At 51.3% G+C, this 13,779-nt stretch overlaps 1 protein-coding gene across 1 annotated transcript in view; it reads left to right on the plus strand.

Moving 5' to 3' along the window:
- The window catches only part of Adamts2 (ADAM metallopeptidase with thrombospondin type 1 motif 2), a 136,543-nt gene that overhangs the window by 108,361 nt on the left and 14,403 nt on the right, over window positions 1–13,779 (plus strand). Inside the window, exons 5-11 of the mRNA XM_090321145.1 lie at window positions 1,643–1,726; window positions 8,189–8,345; window positions 8,765–8,870; window positions 9,632–9,775; window positions 10,167–10,299; window positions 10,645–10,758; window positions 13,537–13,682. Coding sequence (XP_090177271.1) covers window positions 1,643–1,726; window positions 8,189–8,345; window positions 8,765–8,870; window positions 9,632–9,775; window positions 10,167–10,299; window positions 10,645–10,758; window positions 13,537–13,682 — 884 coding nt within the window. The remainder of the gene's footprint in view (window positions 1–1,642; window positions 1,727–8,188; window positions 8,346–8,764; window positions 8,871–9,631; window positions 9,776–10,166; window positions 10,300–10,644; window positions 10,759–13,536; window positions 13,683–13,779) is intronic.

Here is a 13,779-nt window from a genome sequence, read left to right on the forward strand (position 1 = left end):
GGCTGCTTCTCCCCAGTGCACAGCCTCTGTGGAAGGGCAGGGCTGGAGGCAGAGGGATGCTGGTGGTTGGGGTACTGTCCACATAGCTAGAAACCTCTTTATTACAGGGAATGGCAGGCCTATGCTGACCTCTAGAACTCTCCAAAGTCATTCATTCACTCATTCATTCATTCAGCAACTCCAAAATCTATTCTCAGGTAGACTGTGCTAGGGGCAGGAGTGGAGGGGGCAGTGTAAGGCAAGTGCAAAGGCCCTGAGGTAGGGGTAGGCCCACTATATAGGGAAGAGCCTAGAAAAGGCAGCAAGGCTGGCTCTTCCTTGCCTTGAAGTCATAGAAAGAAATTAAGTTTTACTCCCAAAAGTGATAAGAAGACTCCAAAATAGGGACAGTCTACACAAGGAGTCCATGCCTTCCTCCTTTGAAATGCATTCAGTGCTACTATTTTCTGTCTTCGAGTGCTGTCCAGACATCTAAGGAATTTGGGGCCTGGAGGGGGAGTGTGGGAATTCCAGGCATGAGCCGTTAAGCAATGGCAGGAGAAGGCTACAGGCTTTGGAGGAAGGCCCGCAGAGCGAAGCAAGGAGACTGGCCGTCCGCAGTGGTCAGAAGTCAGAGTTCCCTGCTGGAAGGAAGCTAAAGTGGGAGCTGGAGAAGCCAGCGGGGTCTGGCTTGAAAAGGCCCTGGGTGCCAGCTGCCACCCAAGGCACTGGGAAACCACGGAGAGTCTTAGGCAGAGGAAGGAGGCAATGGCTTTGGGATGGCGAGGGAGGGACAGACCCAAAGCAGGAAGGTCTGGGGAGTTGTGCCCAGCTCTTCCAGAGGAACATTTAGGTCAAAGCAAAGCCCGGGGTCACAGCTTCCACGGCTGTGACCAAACACCTGTTCCCTTGTTTGGCTTCTGGATCCAGTCTGTGGTCCACCTGACTCTGTGGCTTTGGACCTATAGTACCCCATGATGGTGGGGTGGGGGGCAGAGCTGCTCACCTAAGGGCTGCTGAGAGGAAGTGGCTAGGGGAGCCCACCCCTAAAGACCCAACTTCCTTCCTCCCGCTAAGCCCCACCTTCTGGGGCTCCATCACCATCCCAGTGGGTGTCACAGGCTCAGATCCAGACCCAAACCCTGACGTCCAGTCCCAGGTTCAGGGCCACTTCTAGTCTCTTGGGTAGGAATCACCAAATACCACAAGGCAGGGGAGCTTATGTAGCAGAAGTTTACTTCACACATTTCTGAAACTGGGAATTCCAAGACCAAGGTTGCCAGCTAATTTGATCCCCCCCCCCCCAGCCTGGGGTGAGGACTTTCACTGTTTTCAGATGACCACTTTCCTCATGGTATCCTTGTTTGGACAGTGAGGGAATGGGGAGAGACATGGAAGCAAAGAAGCCTCAGGTTAGCTCCAAGCCCGTATGCTAGACAGGCTGTGTGCTGGATGTGTGGCAGGTCGAGAATTTTCCGTGGACCCCGTGAATATCTGGAAAGCCAGTGGACACCTGCTCTGAATAATGTTCAAATATTCTTTTAAAAGCCCATAAAAGTAAAATCACACTAAGATACAAGAGATGCAAATGGCAGAGTCATAGAGCTCCTTACTCAGGAGGCTGGTTTGATGGGGGCGTCATTCCTTTCTGATTGTCTTTTAGGTCAATGAAATCTACCATGACGAGTCCTTGGGCGCCCACATTAACGTCGTTCTGGTGCGGATTATCCTGCTGAGCCACGCAAAGGTGAGTGAACCCTGAAAACCAGACCCAGCCTGCAACCCTCTGACTGGGTGATTCTCCATGAGACTGTCATCTCAAATTAACCATCAGAAAACTGCAAGTAGAGCTGTGGCTCAAATGGGAGAGCCCTAATCTTGAGCAGAAAAGCTCAGAGACAGCACCCAGGCTCTGAGTTCAAGCCCCTCCGCAAAAGATCCCATCCTCTTTTTTTTTTTAATGATTAAATTCCATATTCATTTAAAAAGTACTCTTTCCAGTTGCTTCTGAAAGTTTCACATTTCTGTACTTAACTCATATGAATCAATTGCGTGGACCTGTGCCGACTCTAGCTCAGGTCCTAGGAGGTCCTATGTTTTGGAATCCCTGGGGGATATCATAGACAGGTCAGGGGGCAGGGGGGTAGGGGGAGGTAGCCTTGAACCTCTGAAGCAGCAAGCCAGGATGGGGGTCTTGGTTCCTGAGCAGATGCTCTGGTTTTTCTGTTCCACCTGGGCCTGGAACCAAGAGTACCCCATGTTCCTCAAGTGGGCAGAGCAACCAATGAGATACTACTGTCACCACTGTGGAGAAAATGAGAAAGTAGCGTGACCTTGGGTGGGACTGGGGGTTAGCCAGATAGATGACACCCGAGCAAACACCTCAGGAAAGAGAGATTCACCATATCTGACAAAAGGAATGGGCTCTGCTTGGTCCATGAGAGGAACCACAGAATGGAAGCTTCTAGAAGGGAATCTGAGACGATGTTCTGGGGAAAACTCAGATTTCCTGTTAAGGACCTGCCTCTGAAGGAATTTAAGTGTGACAGATTCCCGGTGGGTGTTGCCTGAAAGACCCAGAGCTGTGCCTGCCATGGTGAGGGAGGGAAGACTCTGATAGGGGGGCTGGGGGGAGGGGGGAGTGGTGATGACCTTGATCTGGACAGAAAGTGACCCAGCCATTCCTAATTGTAACACCTCCCAGCCCCATCCCTCACCGGTCCCCAGAACCCTAATTCACTCGGGCGGGGAGAACATTATTAGTAGCAGTTACGTGAGTGACATGTTATTTGTCTTCCAGCTTATGAGAAGCCTCTGAGTTAGTTCAAGTTTTCCTTAAAACAACATTTTTCTCCATTTCTTAAAAAAAAAAAAGCAGAAGGAAAGAGATTATCTTATTTTATACAATATGCCACCAGCCCAGGAGAAGAGCATCAGAAACACTGGCGTGTTGCATAGCAACTGGCTTTTCAATTGATTTTTTTTTTTTTTGAGAAGGTACCAAAAGTGAACTCGTCTTGTAACAAACAGCCCCAAGCACAGGGAGAGCTGAGGGGCAGTTGAAGGCAGCCCTGAGTCAGAGACCCTGCAGGGCCAAACACACCAGACAGAGGCCAGTGGAGGCCTACTCCTCAACCTGACGAGAGTCGGGTATGATAGTTCTTCTTGGCCAACCTCCTGACCTTGGCCTGTACCCCTCAGGATACAGAGGGGATGCACTGGATCCTGCACCGATCCTGCAAGCTGTCCTTATCCCTTGAGGCTGCTGGAGCAAAAATACCCTAGTGTGGGTAAACTTACAAGTAGCAGCAACTGTTGTTTAATACTGGGGTTTGAATTGAGGACCCCTCATTCACTCAGCTTGCTTGCTTGACTACTCCAGCCATGCCACCCAGTAGTCTTTGTGTTGTTTAGTTTAGAGATGGGATCCCATGAACTTTTCTCCCTGGGCTGACCTCAAACTATGATCCTCCAAGATCTCAGTATCTTAGGTAGGGTTTTTGTTGTAATAGATCTGTCTTATTATTGGTGTTGTTACTCTCTCCCTGGGCCTAATTTATATATCACACTTCTATACTAGGTGTGCAGGGAAACGCATGGTATCCAAAGGTGTTGACAGTGCCCACTGTTTCAGACATCACCTGAAGGCCTGGAAATATGTCCCCTGAGATTTCCTCACAAGGAAGACAGCCACACACAGTTTATTGTCTAAGGGAGGGGATGCTACTGCCGTCTGGCAAGTTCTGACCAGGGAAACTGCTCAGAACCCTACACTATACAAGATGGCTCTCTCTGTAGAGAATTGTCTGTGTCTAAACATTAGCAAGACCGAGATGGAGAAATACGGTCCGTTCACCTGAGCCAGCCCCAGTGCCTTTGCAGGCCATTCTGTTTTGTGCCTATTCATCTGAGGTGTCTTGCCATGGCTTAAACACCAACAGAAGCCAGATATCTGAGCATGAACCACGGAGGTACAGGCCAGCTCCGGACAAGTAGGCCAGCTCCCTTCCCCACTGGGGACTGGTCTAGCTTTTGGAAGAGGGGTGGGTTTGAGGCAGACTTTCCCTGTGGAATCCAGGCTGACCTTGAACTCATGATCCTACTACTTCAGCCTCCTGACAGCTGGGATTATGGGCATGCTGAGGACTGGTCCATCTTATTGGCACTGTCGCAGAAGACAGGGAGCATTTGTGAATACTGACTGCGCCCCCACCCCCAGCCCCTAGCTACACCGTTATAGATGCAAGACTCACCTTGATTGTATCTTATTTTGTATCTGGGAATCCCAGAACAATGAGGTAACTTGTTCAAGAGCACAGACAGAACACAAGACAGGTTTGGGACATGCCTCCAATTCTCAGGCCCTCTGCTTGCCCAGGTGAGCCACCTGCCACGGTCTGTGTATTGAGCATGTGGCCTGGGTCTCAGTGACATGTGGCAGACACAGCTGCAGGATTACAGGGTGTCGCTCCAGGACAACTAGGGCTCGAGACTGAAGATGTCATATTCTTGTCTCCTTGACTGATGGCGGAAAGAACATAAATAATTCAGCTCATTCCAGCACAAATAGTATGTGTCAGAGAGCACTGATTGCAACAGAACGTTGTGCACAGGTTTTAATTGGTTTATTTCAGGTGGGGCCCCAGGGGCTATGTCTGGGCCCCCAGAGGGACCCTGTTGACCAGGCACAGCTGTTGAGAGCTAGGAATATCCAGTTCTAGGCCCAGAACCCCCCCCCCCCCCAAGCCCATCACTGCATTCTTGTGGCAACAGCACCATCTGGCGGCCCCCAGGGGGCCCTGCTCTCCCTTTGCCTCTGTCTCACAGTGACAGAGGGAGCTGGCGCTACGACACATTCATGGGGGCCATGCCTGGGATATGGGGTCCCTGCGCTTAAGAGTTTACAATTCAGCAAAGTCAGGGGCCAGGTGTCACTAAGGAAAGAGGACCCGTTCATCACTAACCCAGATAGGGATATTGGCAAACACCACACTAGTGCGTGCGTGCATGTGCGTGCGTGCGTGCGTGCGTGCGTGCGTGCGTGTGTGTGTGTGTTGGGGGGGGAGGATGTTCTATGACCACTCATCTCAGGACTCCTGTTCAGTGGGTGAGGAAGCTGTTCATCAAGTTTTGGTCCCAGGACTCAGGCCCTCATTCCCTGTGGCCACCGCCCAACTCTGAGGATGGAAATATGCCCACTGCTACTCTGCACCCTTCCCCCACCCCCTGCCAGGAGTGCTGGTCTGTGAAATCAGCCCCTTGTAGACCCTGGGGAGCCATTCCTTAAGAATCTGGTGACCCAAGAGAGGCACTCCATTCCAAGAATCTTCTAGAGAAACCAATACGAATGGGGAGATCAGGCAGGAGATGGAGGAGAGGCAGAGAAGACCAAGGTGAGATAGAAGAAACACCCTCAACCCCCTTTATCCAGTTTCAATTACCCACAGGCGGCTGCAATCTGACAGTATTAAATGGAAAATTCCAGAAACGCAGAGTTGGTAGGTTGTGGCTTCCAGGTTGCTCTCACACTGTTCCATACCTGCCTGGCTGGGAGTCAGATCCTATGCTTTGTGCAGTATATCCGCACTGTAGAACCCCCCTGACCTCCCTCTCGTTAGTAAACTTTGTGCTTGCCTCCAGGGCTGGCATTCAGTTAGCCTTCGTATTATGGAGTCGTGGCCTTGAGCTCAGAAGGGATGGTGATGCTGGTAATACATTCACTCCTAATTGAAATGGTGCAAGTTTGTCATGGGACTGTGTGGCTGAGAACTCAATGTTAGCTGTAGTTCCAGGCATCCCCTGGGGGTTGGAGCAGGGGACGTGGGTTGGAGGTGGGGGGATGGGACACTGTAATACATTTTTAAAAAGGCATTGAACGAGTGGGTTTTGGGGCGAGCCAGACCAAGAAGAGGAGGCAGAGCGGAAGAGAGGGCGGAGGTCAGACCCCAGTGGGTGACTCATATGGGAAGCTGAAAGGGCACCAGGGCCCTGTTTCCCACACTCTGGGCAATGTAGAGAGGCTCCCACAGGCCCTGGAGAGATGCCCAACGTGTATTATGTCAGTGGCATCCTGTATCTGGGCCTGTGGCCTGGGCTGCCCTGAGTAATGAATACTCCATCTTTTCCATAGCCCAATCCCCAATCTCCGTCCTTGGATTCAGACCTGGTCAGTTGCTCCCAGCATTATCTGGTGGGGAGTCTGAAGGTTACATGGGACAGAGGCAAGGGGACCCCTGGTGGCTGTCAAGAAGTAGGGGGACCTTGGTGCTGGAGGGCAGAATCTGGGTGGTTGGTTATAATATTTCAGCTGTATTTTTCTTTCAACTGAGCACACAGCAACTATCACAGGTTCTGCACTTTCACCGCCCCCCCCCAGGACTCCCCTTAGCTCAGAAGCACTTTCTCCAGTCCTTCTCTCTGTCCCTCTGCTTGGGAATTCAGGGTGGTGGTGGGGGGCTCTTCAGGATCCCCAAGACACAAAACAAGTCTCTAAACTATTTCCACACTATTCCAACCTTGGGGTTGGAAAAGAATGGCAGTCTGCCGTCTTGTAAGGAGCAAAGCCCAAAACAAGGCAAGAGCAAAAACACAAATCGATATTACAATAAATTATCCTGCCACAGCAGCAGCATCACCACGGCTGCCAGGAGGGGCTGAGAAGCTGGGGTGGATCGAAAATGCCCAGCTTCTGAGAGGAGGAAGGGAATTAGCAACTCACTGTCCTGCATAGAGTGCAAAGAAGGGCTGTCTGCTGGAGGGCTTGTTGTGTTATAAGAGGTAGATATTTCTTCTATCCACTGACCCTTTTATTATTATTATTATATGAACCAACATTAACTAATAGGTCAGGCATCTTTTATAGTATTCAGAATTCATGATTGGAAGTCTGATCTGTCTGGCGTGATAGCTGTATAACAGCCCTCCCATCCCCTCTCCCCCCCCCGTGGACGTGGCCCCTTCAGCTGTCCAGAGCTCCTCAGTTTCCCACAGCCCCCATGGCTGTTAAGGTGCCACTCGGTGTCCTCGCGGTGGTCCTGTATCCTGTTGTGTCCTGGTGGAATAGCCTCATTTGAATGTAGGCTGGACTGAACTTGGGCTAGAAATTGATTGTGGCTTTGTCTTAGGCATAAACCCTTTAGATGTTCCCTAGGGATGAGGGTGATAGGTTTCCTGTGTTCATGTCTCTTCCTGACTTTCTAATTGTGTACCAAGTGCTGAACTCTTTAACTTCTCTGAGCCTCAGTTTCCTCTGCTACAGCGGGTACTTGAGGAGGCCATGGTGCCCAGTGAGTCCCAGGGGCATTCTTGCCTTGCAAGTGTGGATTAGGATATAAAAAGCAATGTGATGCCATGCCTGGTGGCTATGCTGGTAAGTGCAGGGACTCTGGACTGTGATTGGAGGTCAGCTAGGACTGTAATCCTCACTGAGCGCCTTCGATGGAAGCATCCTAGTTCAAGTCAGGCTCCAGGCAAAAAAGACAAGACTTTACTACTACTACTACTAATAACAACAAAAACAACAACTAAAGCAAAAAGAAGGAGGGATGGCTGTGACTCAAGTGTTAGCAGCCTGCCTCAGCAAGTGCAAAGTCCTGAGTTCAGTCATCCACAGTTGTTATTGTTGTTGTTTTAAAGAAATGATCTGTTTGCTGTGGCTTATTCCTTGACTTCCTTGCTTTGTCGCTTATACTTTCTTTCACTCCATTTTGTTGTTTCAAACAGAGGGAAGCCATAAGGTTGTTGTCCCTCTGGACTTACACACTTTATTGAGGTTCCTGCATCCCCATTTCCCTTCTTATACGCTTATATGCCACACTGAGATTTCTGGTTCCCCTGTCCCTAAGGCTTCTAGAACTATGGGCATTTGGGGGCGAGGTCCACATTGGATTTGCCTGGTGCTGAGATCTTGCTCAGAACAAGGGACTCTGGGACTGGCCTGCAGGAGGCCTTAGGTGACCTGAGCTTTGTTACCTTGTGCTCATGAACACGGGTGTCTCTGAGGGAGCTCGTGCACGTGAGGCCACGTGGAACCTTCCCTTCCACTCAGAAGGACGGAGCCCACTGGGATCAGTTCCTGAGAGGGACAGGCTGGGCTTAGGGCCATCTGGACCAGATTACTAAGATCTGGGGTCTCAATACCAAGCCTGCTCAGCCTCCACAGAGTCTGCCATACACCAACCCTCCTCTCCTTCTCTCCCTGGCCCTGCAGTCCATGAGCCTCATCGAGATTGGCAACCCCTCCCAGAGCCTGGAGAATGTCTGCCGCTGGGCCTACCTGCAGCAGAAGCCGGACACAGACCACGATGAGTACCATGATCACGCCATCTTCCTCACCCGGCAGGATTTTGGGCCTTCAGGCATGCAAGGTGAGGCTGTGTCTCTGTGGGGATGTGGAGGAGAGGACAGAAACCAGGGAGCAGCATTGTCGGGAGGGGGGAGGAGGGGGGCTTGCTGAGGGCACCATAACCCAAGGTGAGGTTCATACTAGTGACCTCTGACTCTGAGAAAACCCCGGGGCTTGGTTCCCCGAGAAACTGTACCCCCAAAAGCAGAGATGATCAGACAGAGACTGAACCTGGCAATTGCCAAACCCAGCAGTGTCTAATGCTGGGGGCTTTGTGGGCAGGGACTGAGTAAGGACCTGTGTTTCAGAGTCATTCCAGCAGGTGCCCATTGGCTCTAGGGCTGGGTCCAGCAGAGAAGCAGCATCTAGGCCCCACCCTGTTTGGGCTTTTGCAGCCCTAGGCCTGGAAGCTGGCATAGAGTCACCTTTTGTCTCCTCCAGGCTATGCCCCTGTCACCGGGATGTGCCACCCCGTCCGCAGCTGTACGCTGAACCATGAGGATGGCTTCTCCTCAGCGTTTGTTGTGGCCCACGAGACTGGCCATGTGTGAGTGGCCATCTTTATCGTCTGGGAAGATGGGGCCTGGAGAGGACACCCCAGGATCCTCTTCCCCTGGCTGCTCACTCTTGTTTGTGCATTACCTGTCAAGACAATTGGGATAGGAGGCCATGGCATTCTATCGTGGCAGAGGACAGGGCCTAGGTCTTCTTCCCGTGAGGAGCTGGTGAAAGCAGGGGTAGGGTCCTTCACCATTAGCCCATTCCAGACCAGAGGGCCGGGCAAGGCCCCAAGTTCCAGAGGAGTCACGGCGGCCGGAGGGAGGATTGAAAGCCAGAGGTAGAGCCACACGGAGACCTTGTATAGATGCCCCTGGCACTGCCTGAGACCCAGGACCTTGGGCTATGCCAATGTTCTGCTGGTGCTGTGCCTGGCAGCGGGCATCATGTATGGGCCAAGAATGCAGAGAGGACACCCAGGGCATTAGAGGCAAAAGATGACTCTGCCTCTCTTTGTCTTGTCACACCACAGAGGCTCTTTCTAGGCACAGGATACTTGGGGGATGGTACTCATTGGGTTTCTCTTCCCAGAGGTAGACAATGGGTACCCCCGACTCAGACAGCCCAGATCAGCCCAGGTTTGGGGGGGGGGTCAGTGGAGGAGGTGTGTGTGTGTGTGTGTGTGTGTGTGTGTGTGTGTGTGTGTGTGTGTGTGTGTTAGAGACACCCTCCTGGGATGAGTAGGAAAGAGACAGCAGATGGGTATGGCGGGGTGAGGGTCCATCCAGGCAGCCTTGCTCTCTTGTGCAGGCTGGGCATGGAACACGACGGGCAGGGCAACCGCTGTGGTGATGAGGTTCGGCTGGGAAGTATCATGGCGCCCCTGGTACAGGCCGCCTTCCACCGCTTCCACTGGTCCCGCTGCAGCCAGCAGGAGCTGGGCCGCTACCTTCAGTGAGTGCCTCCACGCTGCCCCCCTGAGGAGACCCTCCCCTTTCCTCCCCCTCCTCCCCCCTCTTGCCCCCTCCCCAAGTCCCTGGGCCTTCGGAAGGATGGGAATAGGAAGGGAAACCTTGGGAAGGCGCTGCTGTCAGGGAGGAGATCAGCGTGTTGGGGGGGGGCGCCCACCTTGGAATGGCAGCTGCCCTAGAAGCAGAATCACCAGGTCTTAAGATGTCATAGCAAGGAAAAGCAGGGAAACTGAGGCAGCACCACCAAGTGCTGTCTGGCTCATCATGAAAGGCCCAGAAAGGGTCTCCTTTGTCTCTCAGGCTGGATGTCCAGCCCTATCAAAAGCTGCTTGTGACCCCTCCCTGTGTCCCCCCCCCCCGCCCCATCCTCACAGCTCCTACGACTGCCTGCGGGATGACCCCTTCGCCCACGACTGGCCCGCGCTGCCCCAGCTCCCCGGCCTGCACTATTCCATGAATGAGCAGTGTCGCTTTGACTTTGGCCTGGGCTACATGATGTGCACTGCGGTGAGTGCCCGGGGTGGGGAAGGCAAGCAAGCCACCCCCAAAGGGCCCGCTGTGAAACCCCAGCCCCTTCTGCCTGGGCCAGTGGATCCCCAGCATACAGGCTTCCAACTGGCAGGCCAGGCTTTATCACAAACGTGACTGGGGACACTGCAGCCCATCCCTCAGGGCCCCCAGAATCATGCAGATCTCACAGCACACCCCTCTCCCCACTCCAATCCACACAGGCCAGTTCCACTGGGGTGCCCTGGGTTGTAGGATCTTGTGTGGAGGGAGGGTCACAGTGACACCCGCGTCACAGCAGGGGGTAGCTAGGTGAGCTTGGGGTACTCTTCTTTTTTCTTCCAGTTCCGGACCTTTGACCCCTGCAAACAGCTATGGTGCAGCCATCCTGACAACCCCTACTTTTGCAAGACCAAGAAAGGCCCCCCTCTGGATGGGACTATGTGTGCACCTGGCAAGGTGAGACTGGACCTGGGGCTCTCCAGAGAGGCAACAACCAAGAGGCACACAAGGCCCTGCCATGTCTGCTGTGTGGGGCCCAAACCTTCCCAAGGAACTGAAGTCACCCTCCCCTTCCCACTTTCTAGTTACTCCCCTCTTCCCACGGGCCACAGCTTCGCATGCCAGAGAAACATTGCAAACTCAAAGCTTCTCATTATGTCCCAAATCCCTTGGCCCAAGAGGTGAACACGGGGTGGTGGTGGGGTGACTGCTGGGCCCCCATACTCTGCATGACCTTTGGCCTCTCCATCTTCTATGTTAGACTTCTGATAAGTCTGCAAATAAAAGGGCTCCTCTTTACCCCTGGATACAACCAAAACCCAAGGGCCTGATTCTCATTGGTTCAGGTGAAAGCACATACACATTTCTCAACCAGTCACTTGCTAAGGACCTGCCATATGCAGATGAACTTAAACCTGGGATTTTTTCCCTTTCCTTGCTGAAGCTACACTGGCCCTGAGAGAGCTCTATGGAGGGGAGAATGGTTTAAATGACGCCACCCCTGCCAGCCCCAACTAGTCCTTGAGCCTGTGGTTGAGGCAGTGCAGGTTTTGGGCTTAGAGTGGACTAGGCCAGCTGCTTCCTAGTCTTTGCTGGGATACATTCTTGACTTCCAGGACCAATCCTGAAACTGGTGTTGTTTCTTTCTTTTTTGGGGGGTGGGGGATTGTTTTTTTAATTGCTATTGTGTATGTTTGCTTTTGTTTCCATGTTAAGTCGTTACAAAACTGAAATAAAATTCACCATTTTCCCTCAGTTTATATTCCACAGTTGAGCAGCCTTTAATACATTCATAATTCCATCACTGTGCTCTAGCTCTGGGACATTTTTATCAGCCTAAAATGACACCCATTAATCAATCTTTTGTCTTTTCTTCTGTTTTTCCCAGCCTCTGGTAACTACTAATCTGTTTCTGTTTCTCTTTCTGTGGAATTGCCTCTTCTGCATTTCATGGACTCATACAATCATATAATGAATGACCTTTTGTGTCTGACCTGTTTCCCTTAATATGGGCAAGATCCATCCAAGTTATAGCTGTATCTATCCTTCATTCTTTTTTTTTTCAAATAGCTGAATAATATCCCATCGTATGTTTACACTATGTTTCATTTATGGGCTGATCCTCTGATGAGACATTTTTCCCCCATTTTCTGGTAGTTGTGACTAGTGCTGTTGTGAAATTCTCTATATAACTTTTTGTTTGAAGACCCAGAAGTTGGTATCCTCAGATGACTGAGCACTGGCCCAGATTTATCAAGCTGGGAGAAGTCAGAGGTGGAATGTTGTTAGTAATATGCCAAAGACCTGGCAAAATCAGAGATAGAATGTAGATATGGATCTCTTTTTTTCTTTCTGGAAAAATGATGGCTACTCAAAATTGTAAGTAGGGATATAATATGGTGGTAGAGGTCAAGAGAGAAAAAGAGAAAAACATTGGTCCCTTCCAAGGCCTGGAAGGAAGCCTGGCAATGTCTCTGCCATAGAAGATCTTCTAATAAATCTTTACCACCATCAATTAAGATCACTTCTTCAAGGCTAGACTGAACTACATAGAGAGACTATCTCAATAAATAAATAGTCAGGCATTGCTGTGGCTCGTTCCCATAACCCTTGCTATTCAGGAACATCATGGTGTGAAGTCAGCATGGGCAGAAAAGTCGGTGAGAATCCATGTCCAAAATAAAATAAACAGAGCAAAGCAGGACTGAAGGCATAGCTCACGTGGCAAAGCACTAGTTGAGGCAAACAAGCCAAGGAAACTCAAGGAAGGCCCTGAGTTCAAGTCCCAGTAGCACCCCCTCCAAATTGTATTTCTATAAACTAGCAATGAATGATTAAAAAATGAAATCAATTTTCTCGCAATAGCATAAAAACTAAAGGGAAAAAAACCCTTACAAATGAATTGAATGAAAGTAATGTGAAATGTATCTACTGAAAAGCATAAAACTTCATTGAAAGGAATTAAAGATACAAGTTCAGAGGTATCTTACATTCGTGGGCCAAATTGGTAAGAAGGCAATATTCAACCAAGCATGGTGATTCATGCCTGGAAGGGCAACTACTCCAGAAACAGAGACTGGGAGGAACACAGTTCAAGGCCAACTGGGTAAAAGATGAGCAAGATCTCATCTCAAGCAGTAAGCCTAAATCAGGCATGTTGGCCACGACTGTGGTTCCAGCTATAGAGGAAGCCGTACATAGGAGGATTGCAATCTGAGCAGGCTCTGGGCAAAAACAAGACACTCTTCCTGGGGCGGGGAAGGGGAGAGAAGCAGAACAGGACGGGGACATGGCTCGAGTGGTCGAGCATTTTCAGTGGGTTTTGTGGTTCTGTTTCAAACATGCAAACTACTTGAACCACATTCGTTCTCTTTCTCCTACCGCCTTAGTCCTCACTGTAAGAGGCGTTTATCCTAGTGACACGGTGTGGGGGTGGAGCTAGCTGTGGCTGAGGGGCGCGGTGAGGCTGGACAGGTGCTGAATGAAGGCAGACAGAGCTGTAGGTAGTAGGGTTACGGGAAGCAGCACCTCCTGTGCTTCTTCCACTCACCAGCTGAGCTCCATCTTCCTGCATAGCATCAAGGGCAAGGAAGGTTTGATCGCCATCCCCAACCCTGTACCCATCCTCCCCCACCCCTCCCAGACTCTGATGGCTGAAGAAAATGGTATTATCCCAGGCGCCTGCCGTGAGTTGGGGAGGGGGGGGGTCTAAGGATGGATTTTCTGCCTTTCTAGCACTGCTTTAAGGGACACTGCATCTGGCTGACACCTGACATCCTCAAACGGGATGGAAACTGGGGTGCCTGGACTCCATTCGGCTCGTGCTCCCGCACCTGTGGCACGGGTGTGAGGTTCAGGACCCGCCAGTGTGATAACCCACAGTGAGTCCGCCACCATCCCCCCACCTTCCCAAGGGGCAGCTGAGGTCTCCAAAGCCCCTCATTAGCGGAGCCGCATTCTGAAAGGCCTGCTGCTACA

This window comes from Megascapheus bottae, chromosome 29 (assembly GCF_031878675.1).
Source record: "Megascapheus bottae isolate mThoBot1 chromosome 29, mThoBot2.hap1, whole genome shotgun sequence".
In the NCBI taxonomy this organism is placed as follows: Eukaryota; Metazoa; Chordata; class Mammalia; order Rodentia; family Geomyidae; genus Megascapheus; species Megascapheus bottae.